General features: G+C 55.9%; 3 protein-coding genes across 3 annotated transcripts; 2 read left to right on the forward strand and 1 right to left on the reverse strand.

The window, feature by feature from the left end:
• Positions 1-531: 531 nt before the first annotated feature.
• VOLCADRAFT_106486 (uncharacterized protein) lies at positions 532-2,646 on the forward strand. The gene is made up of 4 exons (XM_002954585.1): positions 532-1,034; positions 1,331-1,495; positions 1,611-1,757; positions 1,997-2,646. Exons 1-4 carry the CDS (start codon positions 801-803, stop codon positions 2,450-2,452), a joined length of 1,002 nt encoding a protein of 333 aa, XP_002954631.1. The 5' UTR covers positions 532-800; the 3' UTR covers positions 2,453-2,646.
• A 32-nt stretch (positions 2,647-2,678) lies between these two features.
• VOLCADRAFT_106487 (uncharacterized protein) lies at positions 2,679-11,340 on the reverse strand. The gene is made up of 16 exons (XM_002954655.1): positions 11,184-11,340; positions 11,066-11,108; positions 10,762-10,982; positions 10,381-10,642; positions 9,554-9,873; positions 8,696-8,817; positions 8,001-8,210; positions 7,357-7,620; positions 7,065-7,188; positions 6,614-6,724; positions 5,937-6,351; positions 5,106-5,198; positions 4,584-4,726; positions 4,159-4,341; positions 3,904-3,981; positions 2,679-3,473 (listed from the first exon to the last, which is right to left on the reverse strand). Exons 1-16 carry the CDS (start codon positions 11,187-11,189, stop codon positions 3,237-3,239), a joined length of 2,832 nt encoding a protein of 943 aa, XP_002954701.1. The 5' UTR covers positions 11,190-11,340; the 3' UTR covers positions 2,679-3,236.
• Positions 11,341-11,603: 263 nt separating this feature from the next.
• Positions 11,604-16,500, forward strand: VOLCADRAFT_121342 (uncharacterized protein; the record flags this gene model as incomplete). The annotated part of the gene is made up of 10 exons (XM_002954586.1): positions 11,604-11,635; positions 11,873-11,951; positions 12,096-12,239; positions 12,667-12,831; positions 13,629-13,693; positions 13,984-14,069; positions 14,604-14,704; positions 15,052-15,519; positions 15,615-15,785; positions 16,249-16,500. The coding sequence occupies 10 exons, from the start codon at positions 11,604-11,606 to the stop codon at positions 16,498-16,500; spliced, it is 1,563 nt and encodes a 520-aa protein (XP_002954632.1).
• Positions 16,501-16,875: the final 375 nt, after the last annotated feature.

Here is a 16,875-nt window from a genome sequence, read left to right on the forward strand (position 1 = left end):
TAAACCTCGCCTGTAGATGAGATGTTTCTGCAAGACGGCAAATCGCGGAGTGCCAGAAGGTCGTTGGGCGGAGACCTGCTGCGCGCGGGAGGGTTACCGTCCGTGTGCTGCCAGTGCTGTCCGTGTGTTGCGTCTTTTTCCGACTTGCAACGCTTCCTCGTTTACGCGTTTGATTGGCGCTTGCCACATGTAGCCCAAGGCCGTGGATACCGATCGCACGTACTGTGGGGTAGGTGCAGCTAGAGGTCACGGTGAAAGGAGATGCCGTACCAGACAGCCACGTGTGAGCTGTTGCTATTATCACAATGTAAGTCTTCTTGCAGAAGGTGTAGGTGTGTCCAAACAATATCCAAAGGTAACGACCTTAGCTTGCGTTCGTATGATATGCCTATGCGGTCAAGGAACATACGCGTGTAGGACGGTAGCTTTGGCCAATCAGAAACGTTCAGTACGACAGGAATCCAGCTGGCGCGAATTGACATACTGCTTACAATTTGAGCGATCACAAGTGAATAAGAGCACTGCACAGATATTGTGACAAGTTCTCTGAGAAAAACCTTCTCATCTACCGTTGATAGGTATAGGCGGCCTCTTACAGTGGCCAATCCAACATTTGCGTTTTCGCTTAGATCATCATGGCTAGATCATAATGGCTAAACACCTTTTGTTTGCCTGCTAGGTCAAATATGGTGTGGACCCACAGGAGATAACTTTTCGGGCTTCATTTACTAGTCGCGACTTAATTCTGTCTACGTAAACAAAGTAATCGATAATATAATAAGTCAGGGATCACGAGTAAAATGGAGACTCAGCCCCAGCTGCAGCTCGAGAAACTTTCAACCCTGGGCCGATGGATATATGAAAGCGGCGTGAAGTTGAACGTTGTCAACACAACGTTAACAGCTTTAAATGTATCACCGGAGCCTGATGTGGCGTACCTGTTGGGGGACCGGTACCTGGACTTCTCCTTGTGCGTAGTTTTCGCCCTCTTGTACCCGGTTATTAGGGGCATCCTTACACGCTTCGTCTTCGAGGTGAGCGCATGCGGTATGCTCTCGAACGTATGTGGGCTTTCGCTTTTTGTGATGGTAGGGAAGGGGAGGTTGAACAGTGGGTTGGCCTCCGAAGCCGTACAGTGTCATGGACGGTCCGATTATTTCCGGTACGCGTAGGGCGCCGGAAATACCCTTGACTGTTTCAACAACCGCGCGAACCGTGTACCAGGGGGAACCCGTGGATGCGGTGTAATGGATGCCTTGCGTAGTGCTCTTGCCTGACATCATCTGACATGACCCACACCAACCCTTCGCTCCCTCATTGTGAAACGCAGCCTTTGGGCAAGCGGGCGCTCTCAGGCGGTGATCCGAAAAAGACTGATGTGCAAGTGGACGAACAGGAACAGGCGAGGAAGCTTCGAAAGTGGAACGAATCCTGCTGGAAAATGACAGTTTACATAGCCTTCACAGCTTTGGCCTTCGCAGTCTGCTGGGGCGAGGTACGTCTGAACGAAGACTTTCCCATCTCTCTGCGTAAAGCTCCGGCCGACTGGCATAGGCTACGTTGCTTCTTCCCGGAAAGAGCTCGGACGGGTTTCCTCGCCTTTCTTGCAGATTTGGTTCACAGACAGCCGCTATTGGTGGCTAGGTTGTTCGCGGTTTCCTCCGTGTAACCTCCCTGTATCTCGCGGCGTGCTGCTCTTCTACTGCGCTGAGACTGGTTTCTATCTCCAAGCAATACATTTCCTCGCTGTGCACGAGGTGAGTCTGCATGTGACGATCGTTCCTCGTAAGTACAGCAGGGCGCTTTGGTAAGCAGCGCGTCTCTACGTCGCCGTACAATGAAATGGCTGGTTGAGGATACTGAGTAATTTAGATGATTGCATGCTAGCAGTAATGGCGCGTTGGCGCCATGGACGTGACCGTTAGCGGTTGAGCCGTGAACGTGACCGTTAGACCGAAGCGTACTGTGCGGTTAATCAAAATTTGTCTCATCGCAGGAACGGCGGAAAGACTGGCTGGAGAGCATGATCCACCACGTAGTGACGTCGGGACTACTATTCTATTCTTATGCGGTCAACTTCACCCGCGTCGGAGTTGTTGTGATTCTGATTCACGACGTGTCCGATATCTTCCTGGAAATGGCCAAGCTTGCCCGCTACGCAGACCGCAACGATATAGGCATGCCGGCATTCATCGTCTTCTTCGTGTCGTGGGTTGTGGCCCGAGTACTTATTTTCCCAGCTTACGTTATCCGTTCGACGCTGTTCGAGCCGGTCATGCTGGTGGCTGCCCAGCTGGGGATCGAGCCGCATCCGCACTGGGAGATTTTCAACGGCCTTTTGCTGGTGCTGTTTGTCCTCCATCTGTATTGGACGGTGCTCATCTTCCAAGTCATTCAACGGCAGTTTACGCACGGGAAAATGACGGATGTTCGTGAAGCGGGGGAGGAGTAAGGATTTGAGGTTCACAGCGTATCTGTGCCTCTGTGAGAGGCGACGCGAACTCAACTGTACTGATATCGTCGCGGTACGGAGAGAAGTGATTGAGTGTAGCTTTTGTGCACTACATTATGCACACCTGTGCAGTGCGATTCGAACACATTTAGTGCAAAGAATGGCGCACATCTTGTACGGACCTCTCTAGCTCACTATCGTATAGTCTCGACAGGAGGGTAAAGCGCTGTAGCTTTCGTTTCCAAGTTTACACCTTGCTTCCGACATATCCCTTAATCTCTGAACGTAGGGATCTCTAGCGAGCATTATGCTCGCCAATGATTGGCGCAGGTACTCCGGAACACAAATCTAACGTCATGGTAAAGCCACTCACGGCAGCGCCCGGACCATGCTATAACAGCCGAAACTGCGGCACTTCATGGAGTGCATCAAGTTCGTCATCCGCGTCTTAAAACTACACCAATGTTGCATCATCATCCAGTATCGCCTCCCGTATCCGCAGTCCAAGAATTTGATCGCCAGCAAAGCCATGTATCTCCTACACTGCAAAGGTGGACATGGTAAAGCGACCTGTCACGCCTCACGGCCCTTCTATTCCCAAATGCCAAGAAGAAACCTCCACAGCTGCACGCAGTTAACTCCTGCTGTGTATCACTCATGTTCTCGCGGCAATGGCCAGAATCGTTCTATCTAAACTAGAACCTGGAATGCGCTGCCTAACCCCCATCCGAAGTGCTCAGTAAATCCGCATGGCTATAGCAGTAGTAGTCCTGACGCTGCATCGTCATCGATGGAAGTCCGATTCCCGCTCCTCCATGATGGTGTGCACCGTGGGGCCCTGAACACTGAAGGCAGCGGCAGTGGGCGGCGGCAACCGCAGCCCGCGCGCTGCGGCACTTGCAGGGTTCATGAACACCGCCTTGATCAGGAATTCCGCGAACCGGGCGCTGTACAACTTGGGCGGCGCCACGGAGATCGCGTACGAGTCGTGCGTGAAGCTCTTGACGGTGCGCTCCAGCACCTGGAAGCGAGCGTCAAGCATGGATTGGGGAAAGTAGGTCTGGTAAGGATCTGGTGAAACTGCGACTGACGCACACTTGTTGTAGATGCCCTATTTGTTCTGTTTACGGTTAGATGTGCTGAGATGTGTCATTGGGGTTGCATCCTGAATGGGGATGACTGCAGAACCCCTACAAGTACTTGTGTATATGGCTGCAAGCAGGGCCCAATGTCGGCAGGACTTGAGCTCTCGGGCTCGACGGGCAGTACCGGGCAATTTTCAAGGAGCGCGGAGGTAGCAAAGGCCGCTTGTGATCTGACAGCCTGATTACTGGTCTGCACTCGAAAGTTTGGGTTCCCAAGGTGGCTCGTCGCAGGACTCCGGCTGAACCTGCGCGAATAAAAATATCCCCATGCACAATCTGTCGTTCACAAGGCCCCCGACTCCCCACCTTCCGTGCGTTCCACTCCTGCAGGATGTCGATAATGCCGAAGCACAGCACCACCTCTTCCGGTGGCTGGTCACCGTCCTGCAACGGGCGTCCACAGCGGGAAGTCATGGACAAACCATGCATCTTTCTCTGGTAATCTCCCACGAAGCGACGAGCGCAAGATAACAACCCTCTCATGCAGCAGCTACAGTCAGGGTCACCTGCGCCCACACGACCTCTGGGCGTACCCCAACCATCCACTTTCAAATAACTCACCATATGGACAGCAAGAGCTCGCATCTGATAACCCAAATATGGCGGCTGCTTGCCGGGTTGCGCCTCCTCCATATCGTCTTCGGACGCCGGCTGCTCATCAGCCTCCTCCAGCCGGGGCAGAGCCTCCGGCCCGTGCCGGCGTGATGCCAGAGCCATGAGCACCGTGCTGGGTCCGTCATACACCTGCATCGCACGCACAGCACGGCCTTCTATCGTCAGCTGCTGTGGCCTATCCAATCTTGCAACGAGAAGGAAAGGCCTGGATATGACGCTCGCAAGAGATGCCTCACCAGGACCTCCTGGACGACTCTCGAGGTTGTGGACGCTATCCAACGATGATGCGGTTCCAGGTTCCAGCCTGGCTACCCGACAAAAGAATTGATGCAGCAACATAGCAGGATCTAGCAACCCACATCGCCTCGTACCTTGTACGCTTTCTTGGAGCGCTTCTTCATCTGGTCGCCCAGGATACGCAGTCGCACCAGGCTGAGAATGTCGTGAATGCGCTGATCGCTATATCCCAGCGCCCTCATGCGCTCCTCGATTAGCCGCAGTTGCTTATCCAGCTCTGGAGAACAAAGCAGAGGTAGTGAAAATGCAAGGTGGGTGAATAGAGCAGGGGCTGGGAAAACGCCCGGCGACAGACCCCTAGGGCAGGACGTTGGGTCCGCAGACAATTTGGGTATAAAGTCGGCGCTGTGCAAGGTAGAGTGATGTATGCATGAGACCAGTAAGGGAAAGGAATTGAGGAATGCATTTACAGATAGCTCGCTTTGAAGGTGGTTTTGCAGTCCCTGCACCTACGTTGGGGGTCTCATACGTTACCCATGCTAAAGATTGTTGTTCCGTCCACACCAGGCGTCCAACCACCTTGCTCCGATCTGGCTGGAAAACATCCGGCGGGGCCTCCTCTCTTGGCAGCAGTACAACAACAGCCCACCTCTCACCTGGGCGGTCCGAAAAAAGATCAAAGTTACGCACGTGCTCGCCGTCTGAGTCGTCGCCGCCACCCAGGGCCCCCGGAACCTGCCGGGCGCCACCTGCCGGGGAAGGCAATGGCGAGTGGGGCTGACAACCAGCAAGCAGCCGCGAGGGCGAAGTCCGCTGACCTGCGAGATATACATACATGCAGCGGACAGGGGGGGTGATGTGCAGAGGACGGGGTGCACAAATCTCCAGAGTGAACTGGGGTTTGAGTTAGGGGTTTTTAGGGGAAAGAAAGATAGGCGAATGTATACCTTCGGGCCCCGGGGAGATAACGTCCACGGCGGCCCCACTCCCAACCACTGTTTGGGGTGAATCGGGGTTGCCGCTCAGCTGCACACCCGGAAGGAGCCAACACCCCCTTGTTGGTCTCTCAACATAGTGGCACTGAGTTTCTCAAACACGGAGCAGGTTCCTTGCAGTTGCGGAGGCGAAGTGCTCCGGATCCCCCGCCCCCAATCCCACCATGGTCGGTGTCCGCATGTGAAAGTGTTAGGAGCCATCATTTCCGCGCGGCCAACTACGTGTGTAATACAATGCAACATATGCCGTAACATGGTCGATATGTTGGCGACGCGGGTGCAGCTGCAGCTAGGTGACGTCATGATCATGATCTAGGACACCTACGCGGGTCTAGTGTTGCTACGCTACCGCGGTTCATTGACGGCCCCGCGACGGGCACCTCCCGATGACTTTAAATGACAATACACACGACAACAGGAAGAGCTCCACAGGTAAGCGGCCACTGCCACTACCTAACCACCCACTAATTCCCAGTTGACGCGCGAACCCACCTGTGGTTTCCTCGCCGTCCGTCGAATCATGCGAGCTCATGGATTGCAACGCCACGGCCTGCTGCTGCTGCGGCGGCTGGGAAATCTGTTGGAAGCCTCCCCCCGCTCCCGCACTCGCTGGAGGACCGCCGGATGGACTGCCGCCCTTAGGAACGGCCTCGCCCCGCTGTCCCTCCGGCGGCCCCTTCACCGCCGTCCCTTGCCGCTGCTGCTGCTCAGACAGCTGGTGATGCTGTTCAGTGGGGTGCTGATTCGTGATGGAGCTGTCGTTATCTTGTGCGGGGGTCCGCATGCGGCTGCAAAAGTGTATCCCCAGTAGCAGGCTGTAGTCCATGACGTCCACCTTCCTCAGGAATTCCGCGTCTGAGGTGATCTGGCGTATGACTCGGTCGTATGAACTGGGGTCGAGCAGGAACTGCGGAAGAGGAGCACAAGGGGGGGAGGAGAAGGTAAGCACAAGGGGATAAGAGACGCGCCTCCGGGCGCCCCTGCACGGCAGCTGCGCTCTCGGCACATCAGCGGGTTGCTCTGTTGTCTGAGGGCGGTCTTATCGTCTTGCGGGTCACAACCCCTTACGCAGTGCGATTCCTGTCGATCGCCACAATGTCATTGACATGGCAACCCCCCTCCCCTCAAAGCTCCCCCTCCTCCTTCCGCCCCTCAATCCTTGAGCCTACCTGCAGGTCCAGGTCCAGGTCCTTGAAAATGGTCTTGGGGTCGTAGGGATCCACCCGAGGCCCTGTCGTACGTCCGTCAGTACTGCCCTTGAGGTCAAACTTCTTGTGGATCTGAGGACAGACGCACACACCCCCCGGCGTATTGGGGCCACTTTCATAGCAGGAAAGGCAGGGGGCGGGGTAGCGGCAGCAGCGGCGGTGGCCGTTGCAGGGTGCCTAGCTACACACCCTGCAAGCGTCAACCACAGCAGGTGATGGCGGGGCAGCACATCCCGGCCAGCGGCAGGATGGGCGGATGGGCTTCCGGCTGCAGCAAGGGGAAAGGCACTGCTGTCCGATACCCACCACACAGCTGCAGCAGCCACATGGTCCAGAGCTTAACTACACGCGCCCTCCACAACCACCCCCCATCCGCGGGGCGGCCGCAACCCCACCCCTGAAACAGCCCCACCTGCAGGTCGGTGTTGAACATGTTATGCATTACTACGAATCTGACGGTCCGCCCGTGCACCTGCTTCACGCCGTGCACTCCGAAGAAGCGGATCACCAAGTTGTCCGGCTGACTCTCCATGTACCTGAGAGCAGGAGGGCCAGGAGAACGATGAAAGTGAGCATGATAGTAGGAAGCAAAGGTAAAGGGGACGATCAAAAGCCGGTAGACAAACTCGCAGTGTCACATGGTTTCACGTGGTTTTAGCTCAGGCTGGACGAGCTTGGGGCATTCGTACAGCGCCATTCCTTACTTGTAGTACTCAGGCAGCATGTCGATGAGCGTCCGGATCTCCGTCTTTCGCATCGTCTTGACCAGAAAGCGCTCATCATCCGACAGGAAGAACATGCACCCCGACTTGCCCGGGGAGTTGAGCTGCCACAGCGCGCTGCTGCCACCCAGCGACAACATATAGTCCGCGTCAGCAATGCCGTACATGTTGCGTAGGTTGCGAAACACACGTGGCGAGTAGTCCTTCCACTTGAAGTCCCCCGCGGGATGCGCAGGAGTCTCCTGGCTGCGCCCCACGTCCGGGGGCATAGTGGTGTTGACATATTGGCGTTGGCAAAGGGCGAGAAATTACGTACGAGCGAGCAACAACATCCGGAAGAGTGCGGGGAGGTGATATATCTCAGGAGCGTACTTAGGTCGAGTGTTACGGACAAGGCGGCATGGCGAGCACGTGTAGGGAGAATGGAGTGCGGAGCGAAGGACCGCGTCTGGGAGCGCTCCCGGTTCTCGTTTCCTCCAGTTGCCGAGAGGAAGCCAAAAGCAAAGCGGCCGTCTCCACCTGCGAGCTAGTACGTAGGTGCGCCGTCATGGCATTAGATGGAGCCACCCCACGAGGTAACCCCCCGGCCACATCGGCTCCCTGAACTCCCGCCGCTCGCCGCCCACCTGCCCGCACTGGGGAAAAACACCTTGACCTTCTCCGTGAAATCCGACGGTCCAAGCTTGTGGGTGAGCGGCATGGGCCCACCCTGGCTGTTGGTGTGCTGCGGTGGGGGAGGCAGAGGCACCGCCGTATGTCCGGCAGCCGCCCTGCCGTACGTGCCCCGGCCGACACTCCATCGAATGCCGTGCTGTAACCGCAACATCAGGTTGTACCTGCAGCGGGAGGTCAGGCAGGGAGCATGGCCATGGCGGGATAGTCGTGGGAGGGGGGTTAAAAAGGGTGGCAGCGGACCAAGTCGCTGTGGGCGGGTGGATATGGTAGGGCTGTGGAAGGCTGCTGCGTGCTCTTTTCCTCACCTTGTGGTCATGGTAACCGCCAGCGGCGCAAAGAAAAAGTTGCAAAGCCCCAATTGACCCAATTGTACAACCGCTCCCGGCTTCTCCTTGGCGCTCCCCTACCCTATCTTCATGACTACTAACATCACCGCGAAGACTCCTCCTTCGCACGTCGCGACTGGTTAGCTATTTCTTACATAGTTTTGGCGCATCAGCCTATCCTTGGCATCGGCTTCACTCGTTCGTGGTTGGCCTTCCCCCCCGGTCTCTCAGGGTTAGTGCGTTGTTCCTGGAAGCCCAGCCCCTTTCGGGCCCCCGCCTGGAGCTCCCCTCCCCTCCCCTCCCTCCGCTCCAAGTCCTACCCGGGCATGCCCTTGTACAACAGCTGCCCATGCTTTTGCTGAAGCTTCTTCCCCAGCCCGAGAGCCCGCTTGACCTTCTTCCTCGCCTTGCTGCCACGGCGCTTCTCCTCCGACTGTTGCGGCTGTTGGACCGCCAACACCGCCAACACAGTCCGGCAAACCAAAAGGGGAAGTGGAAGGGCAATGAGTTGCCACAGATACACAGCGATGCAATAATGGGGCAATCCAGGACCTAGTCCATCAATGCACGATCGCATGACCCACCCGCGGTGAACACTCTAGACAGACACGTAGCTACGAGTAAGCGCAACCTGGGAAGTGGCGTTCCATCATGGCCGGCAAGTTCCCGGTGTAGTTCCGGTATGACTTCGCTGATGCCGCTTTATCCCCCCGAGAGTCCCGTACAGCTACGTCCGCTACGTCCCCCATCACAGCCCCCACCCAGGTCTCCAGTCAGGCTCCTCCTGCCGGCCGTTAAGTAGGGGCCTTCCTCACTTGGCATGCAGCTAGCCTGTCACCTGTTTCATTACAGCCCTTAGTCCCCTCCCACCAATGCGGTCGCGCCGGGGTTCCCGTCCAGTGTCTTCCCCCTTCATACCTTCCCCCCTTTCCGGCCCTTGCATCATGACATCATGTGTATCAGGTTAAAAGAGCTGGCTCAGGCGCCGAGACAGGGGCTGTGACATTGGCTCACGCAGCTCAGCAGGTCACTCCGGTCAGGCTCCTCCAGCTCCAAGCTCCCCACGATGACAGAGCCCTACCCCGTCCACCAAGCGGCCCCATCCTGGGCCCCTCACCCCCACCCAAGCCCATTCGCAACCCAACATCACTCCGCTCCACCACCCAGTACCCACCTACCTGCCCGAAGATTATCTTGGCGTCCTCGCTGCTGAGCTTGTCCTCCCTCCGCAACACGCCATCCTCAAACGCCCGAATGAACACCACCTTGCCCTCCTTCTCACGCAGATCCTTATCCCGCTCCCGCTCCCGCATCCGCTCCCGGTGGCCCTCCCGGTCCCGGCCCCGCTCCAGCTCCCGATCCCGCTCCCCCTCCGCCACCCCGTCCGAAGACGTGCCCGGCGCCCCCGCACCGCCACCACCAGTAGCGGCTGCGGCTGCTGCTGCTGCTGGGGTGGGTTCGGCACCTCCCGCGTGGGACGACTCCTTGCTGTAGGCGTCTGGCAGGGGCAACACGGGTGGAGGGGAACAACAGGAGGGTATCACACGCGTCTCCTAAGAGAGAGAGAGAGTGGGGAGGTGAGTGGTCTGGGGAGTCTCAGATTAGTGGGCGGACAGCAGATACCTCACCTCGTCGGTCAATTGTTGCACGCAACGCACAAGAGAGCAGGTGGGTAGGTAAAAAATGGCGGCTATTGGAGTCGCATTTGCTTGCGGTGGTGGCGGTCCATGCAGAGCCACATGATCTGGGTCACCAGCGAGCACAGTGATCGCTATGCTGGGGCCCCCCTGAGTTGAGCGTTTAAAACTTTGGCAGCATGCCGCGGTTCGGGACGGACGCTGCTGCACAAGGATTGTCGACATGCTGCGGACTCTGGCAACACCCGGCTCCTGCCCCTGCCGCTGCCATGCCGTTTACATGCATGCGATGCATCCTTTGCGACTAGCACAGATAAAAGCAAAACTTGCCGAAGAGCGTGCATACATGCCGTACATGCCATACCTACCAGCCTGCAGCGGTGTCACTTCTATTGGCTGCACCGATTCGTATGCGTTGAGGTTGGAAACCGAATCGCCGTCCACCGCCGTGTGACCCAGAAGTAGCTTTCCGCTGCTAGTCTTGACGACCGTCCTGGCTCGGTCCTTGTCCTTGTCCTTGGACGCAGGCTTGAACACGCCCACCCCGTGCTTCTTGCCTTCCCGCCAAATGCCATGGAAAGTGGATCCATCGACATACATTTTGACGCCAACGCCATCGCGTTTGCCGTCCTGCATAAGCCGTGCCAGCAGGGTGTGTGTTGGCGCCGCTTTGGCAGTGGCGCGCAAGAGTAAGCCGCCAAGGGGGAAGCGGAGAACGTTACTAATCCCCAACAACCCACGGCACGTACCTTCCATTCCCCATCATAGCGCTGTCCAGATGTCCACTGGTACGTGCCGAACCCATGCATGAGCCCATTGCGCCATTCCCCGTCGTAGCGGTTGCCATCAACCCAAACACACGTCCCGATGCCGTGCGGGACTTGGCCCTGGCCGTGCACGTGCTTAAGGGTTCCTTTGTACTCCGACCCATCGCTATACTTTAATGTTGCGATGCCAGGCTGCTGGCCTGCTGAGGAAAGCACAAAAACTCGGACTGAGCGCCGGCCACAACGCGGATTGTTACCTCTCTTTCAGTCGCCAGCCAGTACTCACCCACGCCACCGTGCTCGCCTGGCGGCTGACCCGCCTCAGCACCCTACAGTTATCAGACAGGTTAATTGCATGGGCATCGAATTTCGATATGGAAAACGTCCAACGGAAAACATCTCACCGCCATCTTTGGCCCGCAGAGTTCATCCCGCGAAAGACATTTTTATCAAAAAGAGATGATCGAACAGTAAAAAAATATTGTGCAACGATGTGTTAGCAGTGATGCCCAGTACCTATATTCGGGGTACAGTAAGTATTTTGAAAGCTTTGTAGGAATATCAGGAGGATTTATATGACAGTATCATGTAATTGAGTTCGCGAGCTGGATGCCTCTGCTTTCCTCGTGTTCGTACAGCTGCTCTGCGGACTGCACGACTTCATAACTTTTATGCCAACTGCAGTTCTTCACTACATCAACTGATACATTATATTGCATGCGTATGAATCTAATGTAATCTGTAGTTACGCGCCAAATTGAGGCGCCGTGTATGGGCGTGTCCGTTTTGTAGTAAAGCGGCGTCTCGTATGTAGTTTTCGCAATATGTTGAACAAGGAGCCTCCTCTTTTCAGAGGGTAATTCGTCGGAATTGCACTCCAGAAGCTTCCTTGACGTGAACCAATAGGAGACGTTAGAATGGCTCTTATGATTATACAGGGATGATGACAACGAAAGGAAACTCAGAAAGGTTAAGCGCGCAGCCAGGAGCGAGTTGAGCATCAGCAAGGGAGACTGGTGCGCCTTTGCTGGCGTTGCGGTTGGCCACGCAAAAAAACGGTATTAACGAAATAAACGGAACTGCCTTCCTGCAGGTACAGACACGGTTATGCACAATCGGACATTTGCTGCACTAACGGCATAGAGGACCATATTCCCCGGATACATTGGCAGGTATGCGCTTTGCTGTGCGTGCGTAAGCGGTGCGTATGGCACAAGGGAGACTTCTGAGCGATTTGAGTGATTTTTCCAGTTATTGAAATCGTTGTTGTCAATGATTTATGCCATAGCAGTCCATGCCGTAACATATCGACACAGGATCTTTCGGTAGCCGAATTTGTGGAGCGTTTTGAGCGTCCCCGGATTCCCGTCGTTATCACGGGGCTGGCCGACGATTGGCCCGCTGCCAAATGCTGGACGCCTGAGCGCCTGCGACAGCTCTACGGAGAACACAAATTTAAGGTACAGCAGCACAACCTGCTTGCTCGCTGCAAGCATATAATACGCACACACCACGCCAACACGCAGCCACCATAACTGGCGGCACAAATCATCTACCTACTCATTACCCATGTGTGCTTGCACCTGCAGGCTGCACCCGCTGACTATCCTCAATGAATCTCTTACCCACATAAATGCATGTACGAACACCCCGCTGCTTCTGCCGTGTCGCTGCCTCAACACAGTTTACAGAGAGGGTCTAATCAGTACGCAATCAGTAGCGTAACTGTGCCTTGCCTGGCTACCTATTGTGAGCATTAATCGTTACAATTATGTATGTATGTATGTATGTATGTATGTATGTATGTATGTATGCATGCATGCATGTATGCATGCATGTTTACGTGCATGTATATACGTTGTACGTGTACCTCTGTCCCATCGTCAGGTGGGTTCAGATGACGAGGGCTATGCGGTGCGGCTGCCCCTGAACGGGTTCCTGGACTACATGTCGGACCCGCTGCACGGGGCTCGGGACGACTCCCCGCTCTACATCTTTGACGGCACGTTCGCGGATCGGGACGGCAGCAGGTCCATGCGTAAGGATTACGAGGTGCGCCCTTAGCTGGTTGATGCCTGGCCCGGGGAGCGGCTAGGGGCCGGGGGCATTAGGGGCCTGGGGGCTGGGATGTAACACCGGCAGATGGACGGAAGCGCCCTTTACAGGGGGAACAGAATTTCGGCCGCAACAGCGTTTCACTTTATGTGTGTGTGGGGGGGGGCCCGAAATGATAGGAGGGATTGCAGCTTGGACAGCCTGGGCTTTCAGTCAGGTTCAGTCGAGTCCCTCGACGTAAAGCGTACTCGGGGACTCTAAGCCCCGTCGTGTGGTAAGGTAGGGGCTGGCAACGTAAGTGCCGGGAGTCGTCATTAGTCAACGGTGTCATGTTCGCGCAGGATCCTCCTGCGGCCCCTGTCCGTACTGCCAGGCCCCCGAAACCGTCACCTAGCATGCGACTGAATTCATTGCTCCGACCCGCCAGAAGGCAGTTCGCACATCGCGAGCTGTGATTCTTTTTTCCCTCTTTCCAGATGTAGCCGTGTTGGGGAAGGGCCCGGCTGGTACGGATCGTAGATCGGCCGTAGTGTATATTCCCCCTCTTGTCATGTTGCCGCATGTGCGATCGCATCTGGCTGAGCGGAAGGAAAACCGCTTAATCGCTCAAACGCGAGTTACGGTGGTTGGTTACATGTTGTATGACAAGTTCGGCGGCTATCCTCGTTGCGGCGCGCGGTTGCGGACGAAGGTGCTTGCCTGGTTTAATCCATCCCCATCAGGACGTCCCGGCACTCGGCAGGGCGCTTTGGTCTCACAGCTCCGCTGGTCGCACTCCTGCACTTGCCCCGCAGGTCCCCGTGTACTTCCGGGAGGACCTCTTTCGCCTCGTGGGGGAGAAGCGAAGACCCCCATACAGGTAAGTGAGTGGGTAGATAGGCAGGTGAGGCAGGTGAGGTGGTTGGGCAGCATGCATGCATGCCCGTTGCATATCTATTACTGGCGAGAGGGTTGGCGGACGAAGTGCATGGCCTCTCCACCTCCACCTCCTCCTCCTCCTTCGAGAGCCTCCTTCCCCTAGCCGGGAAGGAGTGCTCGGCCAGGTGCTACCTTGACCCCACTGCATATGTACTGTACTGGCTAGTAAGTAAGCGATCGTTGCGTTTCATGTGTAGAACTGGTAATGCTTGTTTGCCGCCCTGTACCTAGGTGGCTGGTACTGGGTCCCGCCCGTAGCGGCAGCGGACTCCACATCGACCCCTTGGCGACAAGCGCATGGAACACGCTGTTAGCAGGTAGGCGGTCGCCTGAGCCGGGGCCTTCGTTACGTGCATGCGTCGAGTGTAAAACACACACACACATACATACAGCAAATCTTGGATTGTTGTGGGCCTGGCCGGGAATGCGTGTGTGTACCCGTGTACGACTCCTTGCTTGCATGTTGCTAAGCAACTCGGGTAGTATAGCCAAGCCACCCCAAATCGGACATGTTAAACTTTTCCAAGTGCTCCAGGCTCCCAGCCGGTCGGTGCGTTTTGCCACCAGCAGCATACAGTGGCTTCTTTGGGTTGACCTCCATGCCTTCATCGCCACCAGCAGTCTGTCAGTCAGTCAGTCTGTCTGTCAGTCAGTCCGAGGGCCCATGTAGAACTGCGGTGTAGAACTGTGGTCGCTGTTGCTCTCCTGTTTAACGCGACCGATACGTCTGGCTATGGCTTCCCGGCCTGCCCTTGACCGTCTGTGTTCGGCGCCTGACGGCCCCCCACCTCGGCTCCCTCTCTGTCCTCGATTCCCCGCGCTCGGTACCGCTGCCGTGCGGCACCACGCAGGTCACAAACGCTGGGCGTTGTTTCCCCCGGGGACACCGAGGTGCCAGGTCTTGCCCCGGGAGCATGGCGTCGAGCGGGAAGCCGTGAGCTGGTTCAGCAAGGTGAAGCCTCTGTGAATATGATAGGGATAATTTCTTACATCTGTGGTGGTATGTAGGGTACTGGACAATTCCACCACAGGTAGGGATATGTAGGTAGAAGCTGAGCAAGGCGGCCGTGATGGGGTCTGATCGGTGACTCCATCCGAATGTCACTGAGGGCTCATTGAGCTGTATGTCGAGATACGACATACGGGCCGAGTGGGTGGTATATCCCCGATATGCCCCAAGGCCATGCGCCACTACTGCAGGGGGGGCTGTACAAGCGGGTTCCCTGGGACTCAACGCATCATACCATGTGTGTCCAGAGGCCTCTTTCCTGAATTGGACTCTCTACCCCCTCAGGTCAGAGCAATGGTGTCCGGTATGATCAGAGGAGGGCCCTTTGGCACCTAGCTGGCGGATGGTTATTGGCTATATCACCATCATCATCATCATCATTATCATCATCATCATCATCATCATCATCATCATCATCATCATCATCATCATCATCATCATCATCATCATCATCATCATCATCATCATCATCATCATCATCATCATCATCATCATCATCATCATCATCATCATCATCATCATCATCATCATCATCATCATCATCATCATCATCATCATCATCATCATCATCATCATCATCATCATCATCATCATCATCATCATCATCATCATCATCATCATCATCATCATCATCATCATCATCATCATCATCATCATCATCATCATCATCATCATCATCATCATCATCATCATCATCATCATCATCATCATCATCATCATCATCATCATCATCATCAATCGCAACGAACCTACCGCCGGTCCCGGGGAGAGCTGCACATGCGTTCACACCGTAACATTCTGCATGCGTCCGTTGCGCAAGTAGCCGTTGTGTGTCGGCATGTGCACGTCGCAGGTCTACCCGCGGGCGAAGAAGGGGGACTGGCCGACTGCGCGCGTCGTGGACCTGCTGCAAGCTCCAGGGGAGACGGTGTTCGTACCAGGCGGCTGGTGGCACGCCGTACTCAATCTGGACGACACGCTGGCTGTCACTCAGAACTACGTCAGTGGGGCGAACTTCGAGCGGGTCAGTCAGTTGCTCGGGATGAGAGTCCGTGCTGACCTTTGCGGGTCTGAACATCTTGTCTAGTCTACTTCCTGTACCGGACAGAGAATAGGAACCTCCTACGGTAACGTGTCGATGCTATTCACGACCAAACATGGAAGTGCGAATTCGACATGCTTACCTAGGCGTGCTGTATGGACCTGCCATCATGTCCTTTGCGTCGTCATTGCTTTGCCGCAGTCTTGTTAGCCACCAGTGGTGGATCCATCCGGCGTCCAGAAGAGCGCCCTGCTGGATGGGTTGAAAAAGATGGTCGTGCATCGTTTTGAAGATGCACTACTAAGCACATCTTGCCATGTGGTCATTCGGCTTTGTCCTCCCGGCCATTGGATTTTCTATGATGCAAAGTTGCTCTCACGCATGCGTCGTCTTTGCGAAAGCCGCGAACTCACGAGTGTTCCTGTTTCCCGGTGCGGTGCGGAAGGTCTGGAAGCACACCCGGAAGGGGAGGCCCAAGATGTCACGGAGGTGGCTCCTCGCGCTGGAACAAGAGCGGCCGGATCTGGCAGCTATAGCGCACGGCATGAACAGGCGTGGAGATGTGGAGTGCGACACCGGCAGCAGCAGTAGTAGTAGTAGCAGTAGCAGTTCGTCGTCCTCTGACAACAGTAGTGACAGCAGCGACAGCGCTGACAGCGCATGCACAAGCAAGCGCCCCAAGGTCACGGACCCCTAAGCTGGCAACGTGCGAGGATGTCCGGCTAGAGCGGGGAACGAGAGCCTCGCGAGGAGAAGTGCAGACGCGATTGATGAGCATGGGATGCACTGCTATTAGTGGACGGTCCGGTCATATCAGACAGTATCTGCATTATGAGGAGTTTGCTACAGTCTGCTGAGGACTGCGGTTGCATATACGATACCCTTGTCCAGGCAGTAAGCCCGTCCCGCTGCTCGCATTTCCTTCGTTTCGTGTCCTCTGCAAGCCCTGTGCATGCGGTCGTGCGGTATTATTGCGCTATAGACGCACGCCGTTAGCTTTCCTCGGTGGACAGGTGTGATTGTTCCGGAAACAGGGCTGTTGTTGTAGCTGGTACACAGTACGGCTCTACAA

The sequence above is a fragment of the Volvox carteri genome (genome assembly GCF_000143455.1).
Source record: "Volvox carteri f. nagariensis unplaced genomic scaffold VOLCAscaffold_44, whole genome shotgun sequence".
NCBI classification, from domain to species: Eukaryota; Viridiplantae; Chlorophyta; class Chlorophyceae; order Chlamydomonadales; family Volvocaceae; genus Volvox; species Volvox carteri.